General features: G+C 34.6%; 1 protein-coding gene across 1 annotated transcript in view; it reads left to right on the forward strand.

The window, feature by feature from the left end:
- LOC106666795 (dipeptidase 1) overlaps nt 1–26,248 on the forward strand; it is an 87,992-nt gene that overhangs the window by 20,516 nt on the left and 41,228 nt on the right. The window contains exon 4 of the mRNA XM_024230249.1: nt 25,935–26,040. Coding sequence (XP_024086017.1) covers nt 25,935–26,040 — 106 coding nt within the window. The remainder of the gene's footprint in view (nt 1–25,934; nt 26,041–26,248) is intronic.

A 26,248-nucleotide genomic window follows, 5' to 3' on the forward strand; every position in this document is an offset into this window, starting at 1 on the left:
GTAAACCTTACAGAAAGACTGGATGAAGGTAAACGATTCCAAGTGTCTGCCCTCCTTTGTATCGGCCACATCCTGGATCGTCTGTCTGACGTTTTACTATACCAACAACACGGAAGGTGTTCAACGTCTTAACGTAGTTAGCAAACCCTGCTGACAGCGACAAGCGATTTATACTATTGAAACCTCGAGTTTTGCCCTAGAGACATTGTGGAGAGGCTGTTCTTCCTGATACTGAGATGTTTCCTAATGTCACCGTCGAGAGATTTGCTCTAATGACAACGTCGAGAGACTGGTTGTAGTTACACCTAGAAATTTTCCTCAGTGACGTCTTAAACTCTTAGGAATAACGGATTCCTCCGGACTCCTGATCCAGAGTCACAATCAACTTGCTCTTCGGTGTCGTAGACGATTATGTTTTATTGCGCAGTCCCAGTATTTTGCAGCACATTTCAATACTGGCGGTGTTCAAATATTGCATAATACATGTTTCATCTTTACTCGCGGATTCCGTCGAATATATACATTGTTTTATGTTTTTAACCTTTGTGGATTTACCTATACAATAGTTTAATAGAATAATTTACATTACGTGTGTATATAATTGATAAATATAAAAACAACGAAAATCACTGTTACTATCAAAGCACCTTCATGTAGACAATAATTTGCGCACCTAATATTTTCCTTCCTTTTAAGGCATATTAGTCATCTTGAGGTTTATGAAAACCTTTCAAAGTTTGTGGGTAACTAGCATTTTCTCCAAGTACTTTAGTCATTTAACTCACCTCAAAGGAAAGTTTACATAGTCAGTACAGACGCACAATTATATGAAAAGTTTGCGGACAAGGAAATACTGTCTTCACTTCGGACACTGTTATTAAACTTAACTTTTACAACGTTTGTTTTAAACTTATTAATAATTGGTTTTTGTGTGTACTCTTCTGGGCGTCCCGGGGCATAACTTATCAAAGACGAAGCAGAGGCGGGATGTTCGTGAGAGTTTCTTGATGATAATAGCAGGAGATAATTAATTGCTGTAACGAAACGGTAAGGAAGAATTATTCAACGAGACATTTCTATATACTACTGCTTTTCATTTCAAAACAATAATAAATAATTAATATAAAGTGAAATAAATTTAGGGACCCACTCTTAAAAAAATTTAGAGACTGTGCCTACGTAAAGCGATAAAATGAGGAAGTGTTACTCCAGTTTAATGAGGGTAGATATTCAAATAAGCCCAGTAGTTAAATCGATGAACAAGGGTGTAATAACTTACCGACGAATCCACTGTTTGCACAATGAACGGGAAAATTTGCATTATTCATAAAAAAAGATAGAACGAAATACATAAATTTAGAATGATAAAACAACTAAAATTTCTAGTGTTCAAGCAATTAAAATTATAATTAAACTTGTTCTTTTCATCAACTACGAACATCATAGTTGGTTAGTCTGTCAGGCTGAAACTAGAGAGAACTGGCAAAATTATAATTAAACTTGTACTTTTCATCATCTACGAACAACATCGTTGGTTAAGTTTGTCAGACTGAAACTAGCAGGAACTTGCGGTCAAGATAATCAAAGACAATCTACAGATGCATTCTTCTTGTCACAATATTCTATACCAGATTGATTAAACGTAAAACAAATAACTAGTAGTTTGGGCGTTTTTGGTTGTGTCAGAGGTGTTTCAACTTATAATTTATTAAGAACAACTTCAGAAGTCCTTTTGTCTTACTTCACTCTGCTTATATTCCTCACCAACCAACACCATTAACCTGTCAGATATTGCCCTTAGCTATTATATATATATATANATTTTTTTTTTTTTTTAATCTTTCCAACTTACCAATCTGTCAACCTTTGTTTTTTCCTTTCCTTCATCAATTTCATCTTTGAAAAAAAAATTAAAAAGGCATATACGCCACTAAAAAGGGTATGAAATGGAGTACGTTTTCTGAAATTTGCTGGTCTCTAGGTTTGGAAATAGTAGATTAGAATCACCATAGTAAGTTTTTCAACTTTAAATTTTTTTTCAAAGTTCTGCCTACTAATATGCTTATTTCACTACCGTTTACAAGTTTAGTATTGATTACATCTTACTGGAAATTTAACGTAGTTTTGAAAGGTATCAACGGATTTGTCCATAAACCTTAAGTTTTGGAGTTGTCATTGTTTATTTGAAGCAGGGTCCTGAAATTTTAAAAAATCAGAAAAAGTGTAATAACTCCGAAACTGTTGAGATTCGGACTATGTTAATTAGGACTTTTTGGTTACATTTTGAATATCTATTGGCAAAGTTTGGAACACGCAGAGGACTGGCGATGATTCAGCTGTTTGTTGGCTTTTAAACTTCCCTCATATATGTATATATATAAAACAACAAACAACATCATCGCCGGTCCTCTGCGTGTTTTTACTTCTTTTCTGGTCTTTCAAGGCGTTTTTCAACCTGCAGTCATTACTAAGGTAAGAATGTATGGGCGGTTCCGTCCATCCTAGTCAGGCTATGTATCAGACGCATTTTGGCTTGGTGGTTTCTTTTAGCCTCACACGGTTTACATACTTGTCCAACCAACAATTTTCAAATGGTGACGGTAATTTGTGAGATATTACATTTTTTAAAATTGTAAAATGTTTGGTCGTTTACCCTGTCTAAGTAGCTCTCTATCAGTCGCGTCCAGCATATTCTCCATCTAAGTTGACTTTGCTGTCTTACCTCACTTTGTTTATTCCTTGGTAACGATTAAATATGGCAATATGCCGAAACTTTTCTCACTGACAAAATCGACTAGGTTAGGTCGACCAGGTTAATCAGAAATGTACAAGCTACAGGTACATCGAGAGAAGAACAAAATAGTTAGTTCGAGGTAAATTCTACTTATTTCAAGTCTTCGTGATCAAAAGACTGTTATGGTACCCATCATGGTTGTTATTTACATAATAAATGGAAATATACTTTTTTTCTATGCAAATTGCTTATTTTATTAGGTACATGATTCCCGTCCATTATTAATTAAATTTTGATGTCAAAAAATGTTTTGGGTGAGGTTTGACAAAGTAATACCGGTTTTGACAAATGTCTGAGGGCTTATCAGTACAAAAGTTTTCAGTCATTGTGCCATTGTATCACGTTGATAAGCTGACAACAGAATAATGCGTCAACCCCGGGATCTCGCTGGCTAACAGATGAACCAAGTTTTATTAAATGATGTTTATCATTTAGTTTTGGATGAATTGCGGACCCGGAAATTGAGGTTTGGAGGTTACGTAATTTTTAAAAAAATCAATTATAGGAAGATGATGAGTGTGAAATTTTTAATCAACAATAATCTAAAAGAGTTATACGTAGAGTATTTTCTTCCTCTCTATAACATTTATAATACGTAATATTTTGTTTGTATTAAAAAAATCACCAAAATAGAATCTTTTTGGACATTGCAATAAGAACCTTGCTTTACCACGATTAACTTACAATTTACCACTGTCCTGCCTGACAGTTTGATGTATTTCTTTGGCAGGGCCCTTGTTTGTTCGCACTCTGCGACAAATGGACACACGTCGTTTCCCTGGCAGGCTACGATTTACAACCTCTCTTTGAAAATCTTAACATTTATTTTTCTTAATTCTTAACATGTTTCCGTTTTTATCAACCTTTACTGGATTTGATAACTGAATATTCCTTATGCCTCAGAATCTTGCGGTGTGATGGAACAAGTTTTACTAAATTTAGACAAATAAGAAATCGACCACGACGATTAATGTGTTTGGGATCTGGTTTCTGGTCAGGTAGAGAAAGAAGTAAACTCTGTGATCACTTGCCAAGCTTTCGGCCTTTATATGACCATCATCAGGGCAGCATCCTATTTCTCATATTAACATTGCAGAATGACGAAACAAAACCCGACGACATCGACTACGAGGATAATAAAAACGTTATGCGTCTTATGCGTTATGCTTTTTTATCGACTGGACCTTCATTTTGGGAGACCACTATCCTTGAAAAAACTGAAAAAACTTGTCTTAATTTCAACTTAACCAACCTTACGATCTCGTAGTCGATGTCGTTGGGTTTTTTTTCATCATTCTGTAATGTTAATATAAAGTAATATAATAAAGCTTGGCAAGCGATCACAGAGTTTACTTCTTTCTCTACCTGACCAGAAACCAGATCCCAAACACTTTAAATTTAGAGCACCAGCTGGTGGTAGATTTGGAGACCCATATTCATAATGCAAACTGTTAGGAATTTTCCTTTACTCCTCTTCCAGATATAAATGATGTACCTCATGTACAACCAATAAACCCTAGAATAGAGTTGGTAATGGGTGCTGGCCAGTATAGGGTCACTTAGTGGGTCCGTTTTAACCAAATTGTCCTCCTCATCTTTCTCTCCACTTTTTCCATTCTTCTGCAATTAAGTATACAAATCATCAAGCAGAAAATCCGCTAGAATGACCTAAAAACCTATAATACGCTGGTTCAAAATCTTCCTAGAAGTTTTAACCAAATTGTCCTCCTCATCTTTCTCTCCACTTTTGCCATTCTTCTGCAATTAAGTATACAAATCATCAAGCAGAAAATCCGCTAGAATGACCTAAAAACCTATAATACGCTGGTTCAAAATCTTCCTAGAAGAGCATATTTTTAAACACAATGTACAACGTCATTCTAGGAACACTAACTTTCCTCTCTCATGGAAGTATTCCATCATCATTCGCATTCCTAAAACCCCCCATCCACCCAATCACATATTCTCCAACAAATCTCTGATATCTGAAATCAGAATGACGGCTATTTAAACATTAACACTCATCTTTGATTCATATAAAATCAATCCTTCTCGCTTATTCGGCTTCGGACCCCATCTTTCAACGACCCAGCAAAGTTTCAGAGTTGTTTTGTCTTTTTCCTCCGCTGTCGCTAATCAACAATATTGTTTAGGTTGGTACCTATGTGGTCCAGGTTTCGACTGAATGCGCCACCCAAGCTTCTTTTATAAACGGAATATATTCCTACTCACTCCTTGTTACAATATCGTTGAATTCAATTTAATTTATCAGTGAGTGAGGTGTTGCGTGGAGTACTCAGACATCAGACGAATGCAACCGGTGTCCGTCAGGCGGTATTGCCGATCCTGTACACCATTTATCGTACTGACTTTCCTAAACATACCAATGCCAACATTTCGCGTATGGTACCGCCAATTTGTCTTCTAACCTATCCTATTAAAAAGTTTGGTTCAAAAAGTGCACATGGAAGCAAAATAAAAATACGGAAAAAACAGTCTTGCCCTCACTACATCAATAACCACGAGCGACCTCTCGTCAAATACCTACACTACCTAGTCAGCTGAATGACCGAATCCCCACACAAGACTTAAGAGACAACATTACAAAAGCCTTAGACATCTTCGAAGACTCTTAGGGCCGAAATAAGTTTTTATTTTCAAAACACGACTAACCCTATAGGCAATACAATACTACGACCACTTTGGACATACGAAGTGAAACTGTGGAAGACAGCCAAGACATCCAATCCCTTTGAGTGGCTAATGCCGGCAGGCGAAGCAAAAAAAAAATCCCCACCGTACCCCATTCTTCCAACCCAGTCATCGATGGCCTCGAGACCTCGTCACTTAATCCCTTATACGAATGCCAACGTTGGCTGGTTTCTCTACCATTTGTCCTCCGTGAGACAGTATTGTGATCTGGGAAAAAGCCCATGTCATATGAACGACAAATAAATTATTTTAATAAAATGTTCATGCAGATCTCAACTGCCAAATTTTAGAAACGATGTATGGCCCTTGGTAGAAATTATGGTTTGGAATATGGTTTTATAGGAAACTTTCCAAAGAATTAATCCATTGCTCTAGTTAATTTTAATTAGTTGAATTTTAATTAAATGGGTTAATTTCCGTAGCTCCTTTTTCATATTTCATTAAATTGGAATCAATAACGTAAGCTTCGTCGAGCGCTATCGTTGATCAAAACTGTCAGCCGTGATATACTGCGACAACAATACGGTGCATTTTTTATTGGACAAAGAAAAATTGAATAAAGAAATAATCATAGTTCACCTATTCGCTACTGTGGAAATTTCGTTTGTTTGTTTTTTTTTTTTTTTTTTAAAGTAAATAAAAGAGCTGAAAAACGCTTGTGTTTGATGTTGCTTTTAAATAAATTTAAGGGAAAGAACGTAGAAGTTTTTCCATTGTTTTAAATAGCCTTTTTCTTTTGTCTATATTTATTTAGTTTTGCTTCAAAAATGTGTTATTTGGAATAAACAATTTTGCTGTCAGGTTGCTTAAGTTGAAACGGTTTTCAGGTAAACTTTGGCCCCAAAACAACCCAGTCAGATTATAACTGGCACAAAACTGCTATTGAAAGAAAATCGATAGATGAAAAGGGGATTATACTGTCCCACGCAGCGGGGAAGATCTGGAGCAATTTTCCACCATTCCGCAAGGCCGGAACAAAGATCCAGAAAATAAGTTTGGCCCATGTTCCACTCACAGTGCAATAAGCCCGCATTAATAATTCGTTAATCCCGAAAACCCCCTATTTTATCTGCCTTAAACTGGCAGTCTCATAACAGACTCATTATGGTACAGGTTTACCATATTATTAAATCGTAAAGTGGACGGAGAACGTTTAAAAATTAGCTGGAAAAATAAATTATCATCCGCCGAAATTGTACTTTTTATGTATGTGCTTGTAAATCAACCCTTTAAAAAAAAAATCTGCCACTTTAATTTGCTCTATTTATATGAAAAGTAAATAAGCCGTATCTTTTAATTAAGTTTTAAGTATGAGTTTGGTAGTTTCGTCACTTTCATCTTCCATGATTTATGAATTCTCTTTCTGTCGCGGATAATTAATTAAATCATGAACTACTGTATTGTAATGATTAGTAATAATATAAAGTAATATTTGTAATGTATTATACTAGATAGAGAGTTATTTATGCATTTACGGTATTATATTTTTTTCTCCTCACACATGCTGCCAATGGAACGTCTTATATAAGTGTTTAATGTAATGTCGGTCGAAAATTTCATCAACTACACTGGTTTAACAATGTTTACAATAGAATTTTGAATTTTCGTTTGCCCAGAATTTTCATAAGAGTCTAAACCTAAGCATACACAGTTTATCTTATGAAGTTTGAATGGTGACTAACAAGTTCCTGTTAATTGCGATGTGATTTATTTCCTTAGATTTCCTTCAAACCATATAAGTTCAAACGTTTTGTTCATTACTTTATTTGGTACAATTAATTTATCACTTTCGCTGATCAATCAATCCTATCAATACTATGTAGGTCTACTGTTGAACCCTTATGATTATGGCCATATCGTGGAAAGTACGTTTGTTCCCACGAAACTAACTAATTTATAAATCACTTTGTTTAACTTGTAATCCTGATGTGTTTTCCTAGGCCATTACTAAATTGAGTAAATTTTAGACTATTTGGACAAAAAAAATCATACGCATTATCATTTTAGCTGCCGTTACAGCTTACGCCAAACTAAGAGGCAAGCGAGGTGTGTAAATTATTGTAAAACAATTAATATTTACGTATTTATATTAAATATTTAAATGTTTATTAATATTAGTCATTATTTATTATATAATAGTGTGAATAGTAGTAGTGCCTGTTGGAGCAACAAAGTAGGAAATTCACAGTTTGTCGGGTCCCTCGTCGGCCTGGAGAAGGTGACCTCCTCGAATCGGGTGACTGACAAGTCTCACTACTAAATTTAAAATAAAACTTGCCTAGTTGACTTAAAATATAAAAAAAATCTTGTATGAAATAGAAGAAAAGTAAAAGAAGAGAAAACGTCTAATCCTTAACTCGTGCTCTATGACACAGTCTTTCTCTTTTTCTTTGGATTTCCAGCAATTATTTTATTGCTAATGTAGTAAAATTGCACAGATAGAAGTATTATTTATCCATTTACGTTTTCATAGTCAATTGACTAAGTTACTTCTTTCAATCAATTAATTATTCTTTCTAAGGTCTTGGTTGAGATAAAAAAGGCAGTCACGAGCGAATAATATAAAAATGGTAAAAAGAGAGAAAATTCGAAGTTCGGAATGTGTGTGTGTGTGTGTGAGAGAGAGAGAGAGAGAGAGAGAGAGAGAGAGAGAGAGAGAGAGAGAGAGAGAACAGAACTAACTTGATATAAGGTAAAGAACAAAATCCTGATTTATAACGAGATCCTTAAATCAATGTAGTATAACATTCAATTGTAGGGCTGTGCCAAAATGTACCATAGCTGTTTTTAAATATGAAGAAAAAATATGATTAATGATATGTACATTTACGTCTGAAAATATCAGACATCTTTACTAAGGTCACAAAAGCAAAAACTATCGACCCTATGAGACAATTGAAGAGGTTCAAACACTACAACTTACTTCCTACACTTCAGTTAGAACTTAAACAATAAGGACACCATTGGGTGAAAACTAAATTTAACTAGTTTTATATATACATAATAATCTGTAAAAAATTAATGGTTGGTCAAGTTCATTTTTAATTGATAAATCGATTATTTATTATTAAAAAATATAAAAAATATTCACTCTATGTTTTGAGGTCACCATTCCTACGACCCACGAATAGCCGTACAAATAAGAGTATAAAAATGGAAAATTGTTTTGGAATAAGAGTGGAAAAATGTCCTCAGTTACGAATGTTTTATAAAAAAAAAAGACGAAAATATTGCCCTCTGGACCCACGCAACTCGCCCATAAATACAAATAGCAGTTGGAAATATAGTAAAATCCAAATCACAAATTCCAATTAATCAACTATGTAGGAAAAAAGTTACAAACAATAATATAAAAGTTGAGTCGAAATTACTGCTCCACTCATCTTCATGAAAAGTGCAATAGAAACTCGCTCATAATTTAAATTTTAAAGGTGGTCTTGATTACAGTTCAATTATTCTTTTATTGTAGTGCACAACGAGCCCACCCACGTATTTATCGAATTCAACCAACAAAAATCCACCCGATGTTTCGGATTTTTTCGATTGTGAAGGTAAACCCAACAAAAGCACCTCCATACAGTACACCGATCTGATCATCTACCAGTCTTTTGGTAAATTCGACCTTTTGTTAAGGCAATTGTCCCACTCTAAACCCTGGGCCTATATACAAAAGCTTGTACCGATAGTACAATAGAAAAAGGAATTCAAATATTTACAGAAATCGTTCGAATTCCTCGTTCTTCCTATATCGAAAAACGTGTTCAAATTATCTATACAGCAATGTCGACAAAAAGAAAAGTATCTCTGGCAGATGAGTTTACCATCTGACAAACAAAACCACGAGTAAGTACCCAGATGAGGGAAAAGTGGGAAAACTCTAGAGGTGAAGACACATATAACTTACGATAAAAAAAAACTCTCACCAAAACTGGTAAACTAACTGCTACAGTTAAAGAGGACAAAACTTCGAAGATAGGACCGGTTATCTCAGAAAACTTGTACAGGATTATGCAATGAAAAGGAAGAAAGCTAAACCGGCACTGGGTCACTTTCAATTTCGGCGGACCCAAAAAGTAAGTTAATGCCGCTTCAGCATGACCATCAACTTTAATTTTATTTTAACTTACACTTTTATAAAAGCTCATCAACAGGTAAACCTAACCACTTTCTGAAACATATACCGTGGAATATTTTTTATTCAACATAACCACAAAATCAAAGCAAGTAATCAAGCATCTCTCCAAAGTAGACGGTATTAATTTAACCAATATTGAACGCGATACACATCTCCATATCATTTATAATTTATTCTCAAATCATGCATATCACTAAAAATCATGTCAGTCCTAAAAGCAATTTTTCCTCTCAGCTATCTAAAAAACAAATCGTATTTGTTTGTTTTTTATGCAGCAATTTTCAGAAGAAATCACTGTCCTCTATAGTAATGAAATTTAAAAAGTTAAAAAAATTATATGAAAAATTATAGTGTAAATAAATTTTTAAATGGTGCTACATATCATTTTTTCGGGGGCTCGAAACGGTAGAAGCCGTCATATAAACTCTCGAAGTTCCGGTTGTTGTGAAAAAAGCCTATAAAATACTTCGTGTGCGAATTCAGGATTGCTGAGGTCCCATCCCGAGATCCTACCAGTGGTTTATTGTTATCATTTCATTATTCTCTTTTTAAAAATACTACGAAAAATCAATTTTAAATAATTCTTAGTGTAATTTTCAACCATTTTATGATTAATCAAATCTAATTTCCGTCAATATATCGATACAATTGTATCAAGAAAACCATCTTGCGTTCAAAAATAAAATGCTTTCAGGTATACAAGAGTCTATCTTCGAGGTTAGACTCAATTCCCTTTGATATTCTGCAGACGACACGTCAAGCAACTCCTACGCAAGCTTGGAAAATCCATATTTAAAAAATTGAAAAATAAATCCGTCTCTGAAAGAGTTAACCTTGTAAAACGACAACGCATCTTTACATTTCACCCTGCCACTTGGTCAAAAAGATACAATATTTGTTCAACGAGTCCTCAGTAAAACGTAATTGCCTTTATGGGATTTACATTTGGGGCGGACACACGTCTAAAAGCACGGGCATTCAAAAGAAGATTTAAAATGCTTTATTTCTTACATCATTTACTTTACATATCCGTTATGTTGATACAAAAATCTTTAGTGGCTATTTCTGTATGTTTATATTATTAGGTCAACTCGACAGACGCATTACATCAAACAGAACATTTCTTTCCACTATTTCAATGCATAATGTTTGTAACTATAGTAGAATTACTCGTTAACCCAACAAGCCAAATCAAAACGTACGCATACATACTTGTTCATGACGTAGGAAACCGCGGTGGCCGTGTGGTTAGGATGTACTATTCGCATTTACTACGGTTCTGGGTTCGAATACCGGCGCCTCATAGCTTTTTATTGATAATGGTATGAAAAACATATTGAAAAGTGCTTTGAACCCTCATCGACGACACCCAACTGGTAGTTGGACGTTAGCCCTCCTGCATGAAAGGAATTACTTTTACTTGTTTGATTGTTTCTGATCACCCCCTGATGTCCCTATTTCCTCTGCCTTGCTATGTCGGACGCGTTTTTCATTTTGCATTTTCGGTTATGAGTCTTGCCGCACTCTTGTAGACCTGACCAACCATTCGAATAAGGAAAGTGAAAAATACGGGTTGACATACCTTTGTACTTATTGCAACTTAATCTACAGCACCATTTATAAAAAGAACGGAAACTGTAACAAAGATAAACGTTAAAAATACACCTTAATCAAACCCGTACAAATTTAAACGGCCTGTAAAACCTTCATTTATAGAGCGAATACAAAATTTTCAAATAAATTCTTTATTACTGCACCGTCATATATATCACAGCGATGACGCCGTTCTGACCACATATTGATGGAGATTCCACTATCAAAAACTACTTTTAACAACCGTCATAATGCCTGGGTAAATAATTTTCCCATCGAACAAACGGGCAAGAGAGGAGAATAGATATGTTCCGGGAATGAAAAACAAATTTTTTATCTTGCTAACAGTCATAATAAGGGGTGTTGCACTAATAGGATTAGTATTCTCGGAACAAGAAGGATAATTAGCAGTACAATTCATCGTGATTTTTTTAAATTAGCTTTTTCCTTTACAATTTATTTACTTATTTGCGTTAAGTCTTAACTTCCTACTTATATACTTACATGTACATGCCTCTAAGTGTATGTGTGCATCAGAGTGCATTGGAACCGATCATTAAAAAACTAACACTCCCACACATGCAATCTGATCTATAAGAAAATCAAACTTTTTACCTTTGCTTTTCTTTTTTGTCTGGAGTAACTACGACCTACAAGATGCATTAACCTTTATTTTCATAGCCCAGAAAACGCACAATCCTTAAAATAGTTGCACTTACTTTTTGCACTTTCAGGGGTTCCTTACCTAATGCTGTAACATACCACTTGTTCTGATATCTCTACTGTTTCATGACAGAGTCTGCATGTTTCTATTTCAGTTTTCCTACTTTTCTAAGATAGTAATTAAATGGGCAATGACCAGTTTAAAAGCTTACTTTTTTCTTCATTCCTGCTTGCTGAGAGGAAGAGGTAGATTTCTGTTACTCCGGTTGAGGTGTTGACAAACTTGAATGTTGGTCAATTCAACCAGTTTGTAGTAATATCTGTATTTATTTGTTCAGTGGGTGTGCAAATGTGTGGTTCTGTTCCAAGTGGTATGATTCTGTTCCTGAATCTGCTAGTTTGTAAACCTGTTCGTTCCATTCAATCTACTGGTATCCTGGTGCCGACATTAGTTACCTGATTTCGTTTTTACAGGAGTTGGAAATATGTTAAGAATTCCCAGATTAGCGTGATAGTTGATGTCCCAGACATTGAGTTGAAAATAGAAGAGTGTAAATCGTTCAGTGGTGTTTGGCGTTCTGAGAATATGTACAGGTGTGCACTTTTAGTCCCTTTTTAAGTACTTCTTGTGCATATAGTTCTATCGCAAGGATCTCAGCCTGGAAAATGGATGGTGTGGGGACAGAGGTTTCCTTTGGTCAGAATTTTGGTTTTTCACTTTTGCCTATACTACATGGTTCAAGGTTGGATCTATCTATGTACTACGACCATTTTGGCAACACTGCCTTTAAAAAGTGAACCTTCCGATACTGCTTTTGAGAAGTTAATAAACAAGTATCTTTTCGACCGAACACGTGTTGCTTTTGTACCTCCCAGTGTTCAAGCCAAAGTAGCTATCCCAGGACCACTCCCATTGATGAAGTTGGAAAAGTATGCATTGCACCTGGAATATTGACATGCAAATCTTTGTAATTCTTTTTTCGGAGTTTGCGACAAGAGGTAATATTGATCGCTGGGGTGCCAGTGGTTTAAAAAAAAGCTCACTTGTAAGTTTGTCGGGTTCGAATGCAGGGCCGCTGAATTCGAACCCGGGAACTTTACTTTACACTGATGAGCGTCGTGTCAACGCCTAAACTGTTGCGGTGACAGACGCCTCCTTTCTTCACAGTTGTCGAAATCCTCTGGAATAATATAATGGATGGAATATGGATATAATCCTACGTATCTTACTTTGAGTGAACTTTCAGTGAAGTCGGCCGCTCCTTGTATTGATGTGAAGCTAAACAAAAGAGCTTAAGAATTTTTTATGGTATATACGCTGTGTACATTTCTCCTGATTTAGTCTTGTACTTCACTTTGTGTACCAAACATCGATAAGCACAAGGTGTTCTTGGATGTTGCTTGGATAGAACTCTGGTAAGATTTTTAGGTTTAGATTAGGTTAGATAGGGTTAGAATTTTAAAACTGAGAATCACTATAAATCCCATTTTCAATATTTTTATACGTGTTATTGCATTTTATGGCTTGTCATCGATGTTGTAACAATTCATTAGGTTCTAATTAGTCTTCTGTCGCTTTTTTTATCACACCGATCACACCGCTGCCCTTTCAATAATATATACAATTTCCCTAGTGGTTTAGTTAAGACGGGTGTTGTATCGATCGACGCTAACTTCCATATTGCCTCTCTGACATCCTCTTCTTTCCCACCTTTAGAGCACTTTCATCTCTTTGTTTTATATATTTTATTACAAAGTATAATGTAATGTGTATAATGATATTAGTGCAGGTTAGTGTCTCCGTGCGTGTGTGCGTTTGTCTAATAACATGATTCCAGAATATATGCACGGGTTGGCAATCTAACTAAATTAAACATATAATATATTTTAATTTATAATAATAAATTATTTTAATAATTGAAAAATAAATTCAAACGCGTATTTACCGTTAAAAAATACTGATTTAATTATTTTTTTGAAGAAATATTTATAAATTAATGTCAGCAGATTTTAATAATGAAAATAGTTTATAAAAGATATCGAAGATAAATATCTCGCAATATTATAACCATAAATCTCTCATTCGGAGCATAGAGTGTTTAAGAGATGATTAATTCACTTCTCAAACAGAGATTCCGACCCGCATAATTGAAGGGACCCAGGCGTGATCCCTGAATTTAGAGGTAATCCCGTTTATCAAATTATTTTTTGATTGTGTATTTTATTGATTGGCAGGATTTACCACAAAACTTCACACATCCGGGCACAATTTCGTTACAGAACGAAAATTCGATTTCGTGTATCCTACCACTATAATCCTAATGGTCGAAGATTATTTTTAAACGTTGTTATTACAAATTGTATGAAGATTGATTTGTTAAATTTTTTGGGTGATACTAGGCCAAAAAATTACTTAGATACGCGTCTGCCCGTTCTTTTCAAGGAGTTGTACAAGTCTAGAACAAAAATTTTTAAGTAATTTAAATATGGTTGGCCTTCATTTCATAGTTATCGTATATCAGTCAATTTATTTGACGTAGAGTAAAAAAAATAATAAGGAAAACGTAAAGCAGGATCAAATTAAATGGAATTTGATATATAAAAAGTAACAGAAACAAAAAATCTTACAGTAAAGTAAAGTAAAAGGTTTGCTCTTAAGAAATCAGATACGTTTTAAGTATTTTTTAAACCCTTGAGTATGAATTTTCATAGCATTTGTTGGCCGGATTCGTCAAGGGAAATTTTTTTGCTCGCTAATGTCCGGTATTTAGCTTAAAAATTCATAACACCCCTGGGTTTTATCCAAATTCAACGTTATTACAACCGTTAGAAAGCCTTATTTATCTTCATTCAGCCTTTCTTAACAATAATTGGATTTTTAGGCATTATAAATGAGATAAATAAGGATGAAATCAACAAAAACGACCTCAATCATTTTATATTACGTTTTCACTTATTTACAAGGGACAAATGATATGATGTGAATTTTATGAGATTCTAAACCCCCTCTAATGTCTCCTGCTGATCAGTCGAGCCGGTTTTAAGTTATTAAATTTTTTGGGAGTTTCGAGAAACAATCGCAGGCATTTAGAATACAACGAATTTAAGAAAACAGTCATTTTTTTAAACAAAATTAAATATACATTAAAAAATATATATTATAATAATGTAATATGTATTATAATCTCCTGGTGACAAAATTCGAACTACATATTGAAATACAGCATACAAACATAATTATTGTGTAACCAAACGACACAGCAAAGTAGGTGCATATTATTTTTATATCTTATGTAAAACAACAAATCGACTGGCATAATAATATTTTAACATATTCAACGTTCAAAAAATTATGTAAATTGTATTTAAAAAATTTCTCAGATCCTACGACCCATTGGCGAGAAGGTTAGGACACTTATCTAATAATAGTAGATTTAATATCAGTTTAATATCGTCAGTGCAATAAAACAAATTGTGAAATTCCTTCCTGGAGATCTACAAGGAGCATAACGTGCAGTTTGGTCATTTTCCATAGTATTGGTCCGTCTATTCTCGCTATGTTGGTCTGTCAGGCGTTTTCGATCTTGATATGTCCTAATCTTCTTCGGTTGTGGTTAATGATTGACTTGAAAAACAATCAAATTATTGGATGGTTTAAAACAAAGTTAATAGCATGGAAAACCGTAAAAAACAGAAAGTACATCAAAAACAAATTAAGTACTATATTAGATTTATATTTATATATTCATATATATTCAAAATTGGATATGCCACAGCCGAACATTGATCGCTCAATGCTTTATTATTAAGCAGATCTGCTCAGTGTACTCAAGAATTAATTAAAATATACAAATGCATTTCAAAAATACTAATTTAATAAAAACATAATAAATAAAAGCATTCTAACATAAGTAATTGCAAAATATTACAGAAGGCTGCTTGTATTATTTCATCTCATATTCGCACAATATTAAATAATTTTTTAACCTGTTTATTACTTTTAATCAAATTTACCCTTAATAATTCTTTAATAAAAACAATCCTAAGCAATAGAGAGTCCAATGAAAGGAAACGATGTACAAAATTACATTTTAATTCAAATGAGAACTTTATTAAAGGTTTAATTTAAAATTCAGAAATAAATAAATACCAAATGAACCAAATATGAGCATTCTCATGCGGATTCATTATAATTTTATAAGAACATTATTTCATTGTTAATTTTTGCCAAATCATATTTAATCGTTTGGGATCCAACCGTCTCACAATTTAAAATATTTTGTATTATTCCTATTCTTACATTTTTTTTTCAAAACTATTATTTGGATTTAACACAAGTGTTGTGTAAGTGAAAAATAAATTATGGTTGTATTATTTTGAACTTAAGAAAAATTGTCAGTGATAAAGCAGAGTACGGCAAGCTCAACACTGTAGGTGGTGAAATTGTGCATATTCAAAAGATTTTAAAAAATCGACCCCAAATTATGTAAACAGAGAAATAACAAGTAAAAATTACAGTTTTTTAATTGTTCTTTACAAAAAACTAACGGAAGGTTTACTAAGGTAAAATATTTTGTTGAGTGGATGTGTTTTTAGTCGTGTGGGCGAACCTAATGCAAATCCTAAATTGGCAATTTTGTCTGACTGAGGTCTCGTTGCATAAATGTATTCTTGGGCACGTTTCACGGTTGAATGTAAAGACGACTTGCCACTTTTCATGGTTAATCTTTTCCAGAATTAGATTTATTTTTCTATTTTTAAAACATAGATTTGCCAAGCTTGCATAAGTTTTAAAGTGCCTTAAAGATTATAATTGTGCGTAAAGTCGTTGTTCTATACCTAAATATATTTATTTTTATTTTACGAATCAACTTTGGACGTTTTCCTGATCCAAATATCTCCTAAAAAAGTTTTTTTTAATATTTAGTATTCGCGGATTGAAATCGTAATAAATATAATAATATTTTCCATACAAGGATTACTTGATGTTACAACTCCGTATTTTTAGAACGAACTGGAAGTGACATTTAATCATTTACGTCGTAAATAAAATTGAGGGGGGGGAATCGCGACGAAAAAGGCCTATGTAATGGAATATTATAAGAGTTGTTACCTGGGAGCTTCAAAATTGCATGGCAATGGAAGCAACTTGTATAACTATATAACGAAAACCATGATTCTTAATTAAACTGCTATACAGACAGGCTTGTTGTGATAGCCTATTTATTATGCAATTTATTCAACAGCCCTTCATAATACGTGAGCATTGGGTCTTATTTAACATTAATCCGTTGTAATGTTTAACTATTTTTTTTGTGTTTTAATCTATGATATTTTTAGTGTTATTATATATATATATTATGCAGGGTGGGCGACCAAGACCCGAGGGGTTAAAAGCCTAGGTAGGCCTGTACCCCATCCCTAAAAGGTCCGGGACTTGGTCGGCTCACGAGTCCTGCACAAACCTCTTCGACCTGTTTACAAACCCCAAGATTTTGGACCATTTTATCTTGGGGAGTGATTTGTCAATGTCCTCTCCTTCAAAAGTTTCAAATCTATCCCTGGCATACCTATCACATTCTGCGAGGTAGTGTCGAGCCGTTTCTTCTTTTATTTCACAGAAGCGGCAAAAGGGGTCTGGTAGGATACCCATTATGAAGAGATGTCTTCTCAAGGGGGAATGGCCCGTTAGGATACCTATCAGCCTCCTAATTCCCCTCCTTGAGTTAGAGAATAACCATTTCGCTTCTTTTGGTTTGATTTCCTTCAGAAACTCCTTCGATTGCCTATGTCCGGGGGACAGATTCCATTCTTTCAGGAATTGTTTCATGCCCCAGCAATTAATACTCTCTTTCGCTGTGCTTATAGAGTGGGGTAATACCGGTTGTGGCCCGACAAACGCAGTATTTGAGCCTTCTTTGGCCAGGCTGTCCGCCTCTTCATTGCCATAGTGCCCCTTATGAGCTGGTATCCATATGAGGGTTACCCTATTCTCGTACCTGGTAGTAATCCTATTAATAAGTTCAACGGTTTCCTCTACCAGCCTAGATGTTGATAACTCTTTTTGTAATGACTTAAGACTGGCCTGACTGTCGGAAAAAATTCTAATATCTTTTCCCTTAATCTTGTTATCCATGAGTGTTCTGCAGCAAACATTGATGGCCCAGACCTCCGCCTGAAAGACTGAGGTGTTATTACCAAGAGGGGAGGAGATGCTGATCCCTAATTTAGGTATATGTATTCCAGCACCGCTTCCCTTGTCCTTAATGAGTGAGCCATCGGTGAAGCAGTCTAGGCTACGATGGTCATCATTGGCACTATAGTTGTAATCACAGGGAGTAACTACCTGAAAGTGCTTTTTCCCTAAAGGTGTTTTTACCTTTTTATCGCTAACGCTTAGTAGTTGGTTGTTGACCTTACTCAATAAATGTAGAATTTTCGAGTGACCTATATTATTTCCCTTATGGTTCCAGCTGCCTTCACTAATTAATCCATAGCAGCTGGTTAGTGCTCTTACCTTAACCTCTATGTGTAGAGGTGTAGTATTGGTTATAATTTCAAGTGCTAGGGTGGGTGTAGTGGGAAATGCTCCCGTCATCATCATGCAACCTAGTCTTTGAAATGATCTTAGCTTGTTAATATTCCCTTTATTATCTAGCCCATTCCACCATACTAGGGCTGCAAATGGAAATCTAGGTAGTATAATTGCGGTATATATCCATTTGGCCACCCAAGGTTTGATACCCCATGTTCTACCAACAATTCTCCTATATTGCACCATAGATACAGTGCCTTTCCTGTGTATATTTTTAATGTGGCCTTTCCAATCAAGTTACCTATCAAGCGTTACCCCGAGGAATTTGATTGAATCCCTTAATTTTAATTCGATACCCTGAAATTTTGGGTTTTTGAAATTGCCTAGTGTTCTTCTCCTGCTAAACATTATCAATTCCAATTTTGCTGGATTAATTGAAAGACCTTTATCACAACACCACTCAGATAACAACCCCATTGCCTCCTTCATCAGCAGTGAAAGGGTCAGGGGATCTCTACCCGTGATCATTATGGCACCATCATCTGAAAATAATTGGCTATAGAAGCCTGAGTTATTCAGAAGCTCTATTAAGCTATTTACTGTGATCAACCACAGAAGGGGGACAAGCAGCCTCCCTGTGGACACCCTCCTGTGACATTGATTCTCAGAGTACTACTACCTAAGCACATATTTACCATCCGTCTCTCTAGGTAGGTTTTTCACCCATCCTGTGAGGTGTGGTCTACATTGTATCTATTTAGTGCTGAAATAATGCAGGAAGTATCTGCATTATCAAACGCCCCTTGGATATCAAAGAAGCATCCTAACGTGTATTCATTATTGAATAATGATTTCTCTATCCTTCCTACTAGTGAATGCAATGCAGTTTCCACTGAATTTCCTGGTAAATAGGCATGCTGATTGGGATGTATCATGGTAATAATTCCACAGTCATGTCTAATATATTTATCCAGGATTTTCTCTATTATTTTAATGAAAATAGAAGATATACTTATAGGTTTATATTATTTAGGTAATTGATAAGAGACCTTACCTTTTATTAAACCTTCATGTCTGCAGGAAGTGTTGAAACAGTAATTAACAGTAGCAGATTTAAAAAAAATTAACGTTGATATTTTTAGTATTGCAATGATGACACATTATATACAATATATGGAATATTTTAGTTCCGGGGATTTTCTTAACAAAATCTTCTACCTTTCCTACATGTTTTCTATCAATTTCTATATCAGGGCAAATTCTCTCAAAATATTCTGGTGTAAAGATTGGTTTTATGTTAAATTTAAAAAAGATAGATGAGATTCGACAAATAATCTTATCAATGTAAAAACATTTTAAGATCTTGAAAATCTGTGTAGACAGAATAGAGTTTCTTTTATAAAATAATTAAATGAGAAAGAAAGGGCAAAGAACAAAGGAAAAAAAAGGATAAATCGGTCCGGCCAATTCGCCAACCAATTAACTTCAAACTGTAAGAAAACCCGAGTGCGCAGGGATTAAGGATTAAATTAAAAACACTCAAAGTTATGATTACGGAACAATTATTTAAATATTCTGCCTCTCGGCTAGCTTTATTTAGCTAATTAATCAATTGTATAAGACAAAAATTCTTAACACAGGGAAAAACATTGCAACATCATCAAAAACAATAAAAGTAAAATATTGCTCGGTGACGGGCGATGAAATCTTTGGTTTAATAAAAAGGGGAGTGTTTCATACATCAAATAATTAAAGAAGGGAGAATGAATGAAGACTGAATGAGGAAGAAAAAAAAAGAGGTAGAAAAAAAGTGAATTAACTCCAGACGAAGAGAAAGCACTATCGACTAGGATTATGGTTTATTTAAGCCTTCAAGTAAAGATTCTTAAAGTCATGATTATGAAACAATTATTGAATATGTTATTTGTCTTCCGGCCTAACCTGCAGTGCATAAATTATAATATATATAAATTATAAATTCTTAACACAGGCACACTACACAATATGCATCTTAATGTAATGAGAGCGTTGGAAGGATAAATAAAAATAACAGACAACAAAAGAAAACCAAAGAGAAAAAGGGCTTACGCGTTAATTAACTACAAACTCTCAAATAACCCTATTGAATAAGATTATGGCATTAAGTACTCGTAAGTCAAGATTGCGTAACATTTATGTGGTTGATGTACAACGGTGAAAAAAAAAACACTTCTGTTCTTAAAACGTCCTTACCAGGGGGGGGGGTGTTTATATCTATAGCTACTTAAAAATTCAGACTTACAAATTATTATTTAATTAAACTTTAACCCTAGCGGCAACAACAACTTAATAAGTAATTTTTGTGTCTGATAATTTTCCGCAGTCTCATCTTAGACCGCGTAATAGTACCCAATTCTACCTGAAGAAAACAGACTTCAATAACAAAATAATAAAAAGGAATATTTTTGGTGTTTGATGATGTCTTACTTCACACGAACAATAATCAAAAATGTCAATAATTTTATTTGATGATGTTTCGTTCTTACTAACAGTCTTTCCATTCTAGAGGAGGACTAGTGACTAGTGATTCTAGTGGGCTAGTGCTGGACCTCGATTTTATGTCAGCTCAAAACTTCAGTTTCCGTCCAAATACGTTTTATTTTATAAACACAACTTTAAATTTAAGAACAGCAACATAAAAAAATAAGAAATCTTATGTGTTTGGTGATCTTCAGTCCGACAGTACTCCAATCCTATTAGGGGTGCTGGGCATCGAATTTGCAACTTAACACTTCAGACCTTCCCTATGCATTTTTTAAACAAACGTTGCACTGGATAATAGCTACAACGATAGTTTTAGTATTATTACTAATTCCCTAATTTCGTGGTCCGCTTGACGAATTAATATATTACAATTATAATTGTTGAATCTTTGTAAAGTTAATAGGATATATGCAATTTTCAAAAATGGTTGGGAAGTTTCCTCAGAAATATATGACATAAAAATTTTTATATTTAATCCGATATTAATTTTATTTGGAGTTTGTAACGAGTCCCAATCAGTCCTTGTTGCAATAGTAGTTCATAATTTAATTTACTCTTATTTACTGCAAAATCCGAAATAATGAACGGTGATATATTATTAATTAACTGCCAAATTTCATGTGCTAATGGATATTTTTTATTATAGCGTAGATTGCAAAGCATGAGAGCTACAGAATACCACAGGGATTGTATCTTTTATACTATGAAAAGTTCGGATTACGAGTTGTGATGAGCCATTGTTGCGGTAATGTCGGCAATTACGTTTATTTTTATAGCTACGTGACTAGAAAGCCGACAAAACGATCCGAATTTACCGTTTCCCTTATATATTATAATTGATACCCAAACAACTATTTTAAAATGTAAGTCTATTCATGTTTTTCATTTTTCCGGTTGTAGTTTTAGATATTTTTTATATGTTTGATTTACCAGCATGAAATTTAAGGATAATTATAACATTTATTATTCCACTTTCCACTATTTCTCCCCCACAGGGCGCTAAGGGTCAACACTTCCGCAACACACGCAAGTGTTGCAGGTTTAGTATACACAGTGAGTTAATTCCTCCCCCCACCAATTTTTTATGTAATAAAAAATTTTTTTAAATCATTTCTTCCCGGTTGTAGTTTTAGACATTTTTTATAAGTTTGATTTACCCGTATAAAATAATTTAACAATAATTATAACAATTAAGTAAGGTTTTTTAGTTGAGATGAAAAAAAGTTAATGGCACGAGCGGGATTCGAACCCACGATCTTCGGCTAGATACGCCGCTGCTCTACCACTTGAGCTATCGTGACCTCGATCCACTCGGACATCAACTNCTCATGGAATATTAATTGGTAAAAATATGTAAAACAAACCATATATTCAGTAAATTCACTAATTTCGTGGTCCGCTTGACCAATTAATATATTACAATTAATTAAGGTTTTTAGTTGAGATAAAAAAGTCAATGGCACGAGCGGAATTATTACTAATAATTTAGTTAATAATTTTTGTGTTTGATGATCTTTCATTCCAACTGACAGTCTTTCCATCCTATTGGGAGTATTGGACCTCGACTCTACCGACATACAGCTTCTTGATACTTCAGGCATTACTATTTCGATAAAACTGTAACACTAACAGTAACATTTGCCTAGAATAATTGACAATATTTTTTGTAAATTAGGATTTTTATTTTTTTAGAGTGATACGCCTAAAATAGAAATTCTTACGCATGAAATCACATAGTTCTTTTAACAGGGTATTTTTAGAAGGGTTTTGCCCTTAGTGGTGTCCCTAAAAGATACACCGTATTTAAAATAAAGCCTACTTTATTTAGAAGCACATAAAACACCATTTCCTGGGGACAACAGCCGGTTACTTGGTACCGTTAAGCTTCCTGGAGGATTAAAGAGGTTTTATACTTTATACGGTCAATGCTTCCTTTTAATTGTCATGCGAGGATAAAAATACTCTCTATACTACAGTAGCAACGAACCCGTGGGAAAGTGATGGCGGTACACTAAGTACCCAATTAACTAAATACACATGAATATTGTCGAGACTATGGCATAATATTATCAAAGTACCTCATTGATACTAAATTAATTATCTTTGTCTACGTTTATGTGACGATGGAAGGATATTGGGTATCGGTGGTCGAATGATAACGTATTGAGGTTAATGTAGAGTTCGTTACATAAAATGTTTTCACCTTCTTCAAATAATACTCCGCTAAGAAACATAACTACGATGATTAACAGAGTTGTTTTTGCGCATATGTATTCTCTTTATTTTACTTGTACAATTTTCTAGAAGGATTAAACACAGAATCCGCTCAAAATTCAAAAGTTTTCTCTATAAGACAAAATAAAGCTTAACAGATTATTTTTTCAAGTTCAAAATAACCTTTACTTTAACTTTCATATTGCCCAACACATGAATAGCGGTATTGCAATTTTTTGTTTCACGGCAGAGGTGGTTTTAGCTTTTCCGCCCTAATCAAGTCAGGGACAAAGCTTAAAGTTTAATTACTATAGCTTGTATATGAATACCCTGTTGTTTTTCATCGGTTTTTTGCTAAACCATCATTGATGGAAACTCAATAAGACAACAACGTAAGAATTAATGGACAAACATAGTGGCCAATAAGCAGTTGTCATTGTTTAATCACTATTAGCTGCTATTTCTTTGATAACTAATTAAAACAACAAATAAGTTATATTTAAAAGAAAGTAATTATCACCATAAAAACTAAGTGCTTGGTCGTAATACTAAGTGTCACGTCTTCGAAGTATAAAACGTTTAAAGTGAGGTATATGGTTATCAAAAAGGTAATTAATGTATGATGCATCATTCTTAAGAATTGGATGAAGAGTTGCAATTATATCAATGACCTTCTCCTTGAGGTCATGAAACTTAATTTGGATCCCTGTTTTCCTGATCGGCCTATCCTTTCTGATTGGTCCTCTGGGGTATGTTTCAGAATTTCACGTATATATTGATGATCGAGGAGTATCAAAATTCAACAGTATTCCATTGTAAAACGTATCCTCAGTTCAAACGTGATGAAGTCGACAGTAGCAGAGTGCGATGATGTCCAACAGTCCTTAGCTAATGGCATGCAGTGCTGAACAGGGATAATGTAATCTTATCCTTGATATAACTAGTAGATGCGTGATGGAGCTATACGTTCTTGCCTACTGTAACACGATAATGAAGAGAAATGATCCGTTGTCACTACAAGAACCCTGACCGATCCCCAAATATTAGCATTACCTATAGCCTTACGTTAGTACCCTGCTTGTTTATTTAACTAAATTACACAATAGGTGCGTTTTTATATACCGTAGATGAAGGGAGAGAAGAGGTAACCAGAAAACCTCTTGCACCTCGTCAGAGATCTATTGTGCCCCTCTATTTTTGGTAGTACTCAGTAGTCCGTTTTAGGCTTTTGATTAAATTCCACAGCCTGGCTAGTGGTTCTTTGGAAATGCGGTTTTTCCTGCCTGAGCAGTAGAAATCTACGCCTGTATAAACCCTTACGATAACACAGAATGTGTTCCACAGTCTCTTCGTTTTTTTTTTTTTTTTTTTGGTAACATTAGTACAGCCTTCTAAAGCGACAGTTTTCAGTCTCATGACTTAGCAAGTTTTATTAGTTTTATTTCGTTTGACTTTCTGTTATTCATCCATAGACGTCCTTAGATGTGTCCAATTTGTGACAAAAACGTTGGCTGACTGTGTTTAGAGCCGAAAGTATGTGGTCATTATATAAGGACCCAGCGAGGGTCAGGATATTACAGTAACTGTCTCCCGCCGGTTGGTACTCCAGTTATATTTTGACTAAGTTTTGAGTTGCCCGACTGTCAGAGAGTATGTTTATCTTCTTAGAGTAGGTTACAAATCTTTTAATTTATCTGTCACATGTTCAATTGCTATAATATCTGACTGAAAAACCTTAGCGTAACTGCCTAGGTTATGCTCAGTTACGTTTTTGGATTTATTGTTAGGTCTCCAGCTCCTGTCCCTTCCTTGGTTTTAGTCGGTTTCTAAACACAATACACATTTCTGATATTACTAATACCACCTTACACATACACTAAAGGCACCGCCGTATAATCCAGGCCAGATCTTGCCATCACCGCCAAGACCTTCAGAACCCCTTCCTAAGAGTTGGTTTACAATGTAGCTAATTAAATTCAATACCTCTAAATCCCCAAAACATAACCTTTAACCTCTGTCATATCACACTCTAACCCTAAGATTATGTACATTTACATAATCCGGTTGGTGAAGAGGAAAATAGGGCTGCCGTCAAGTCAATTTATGCCATACTTTGTCGACTTTCTTTCTTCTGGAAATACTTTCTTAAGTCAAAAGGCCTCTTTTCCTTCTTCTAGGAAGGACCGACTCTTTCACATTCATTGTCTAACAATTTCTTAGCATCCAATGGTTTCCACTCTTTTCATTAAATGTTGTGTTGCATTTTTTTCAATTTAGCGATGAAATTTTGCATGAAAAAATGTTAATCTACTTTCTGCGGATCTGGTTTTATTGCTGGTTTTATAGACGAGAAGCCGTAACGCGTCTGACAGAACTAAACACCGAACTAAAACTAGCATATAGAAAATTGGCGGAAACGACCAAATTAAAGGATACTGTCAAAAAATCGGAACAAGAACAGAGCAATGATAGAATGAAAATACTCGCTGAAACTGTGAAAGCACCCTGATTGTTGGGAAAAAGTTATGGCCATTATTTTTACCCATGTTATTGCACTATTAAAATGTAGCTAAACAGGTTTTTCCCACCTAGAGTAACTGTATAGAACAAACAAAATATCCAAGACATCATGACATCAAATAATTCTGTAATATTGCAATACGACAATAAAATAATACAGTACATTGTTAAAATTAGGATAAATAACACTAATATTTAATTGAGAGCGTGACATTCTGCCTAATGAATTTGTACTACTGTTGCAGGAAGAAGCAAATAAGTATCCTCCGGATGTTACTCAGAACAAACAAGAGGTCACCTTCTACCCTAAACCACCCGTATCTGCTACAACTTCCACATCGACGACTTCCGGTGAGAATACAATTTGCTTAAAGCGTGGTTTATTAAAGCAGATAACTCCCGTGTTATCATTATTTTCCCTCTCGCTTTTGGTCATTTCCAGTTGACTTGAATTGACAAAACCCTTCCCCATTCCATTGATATTGGCTCCCGACGAGTTTTGAGCGGTTCGAACCCGAGTTCTTTTGCCTTGGATACGTTTAGCTTATTAAACAACTGG

The sequence above is a fragment of the Cimex lectularius genome, unplaced genomic scaffold (genome assembly GCF_000648675.2).
Source record: "Cimex lectularius strain Harlan isolate CLEC.00 unplaced genomic scaffold, Clec_2.1 scaffold2, whole genome shotgun sequence".
Classification (NCBI taxonomy): Eukaryota; Metazoa; Arthropoda; class Insecta; order Hemiptera; family Cimicidae; genus Cimex; species Cimex lectularius.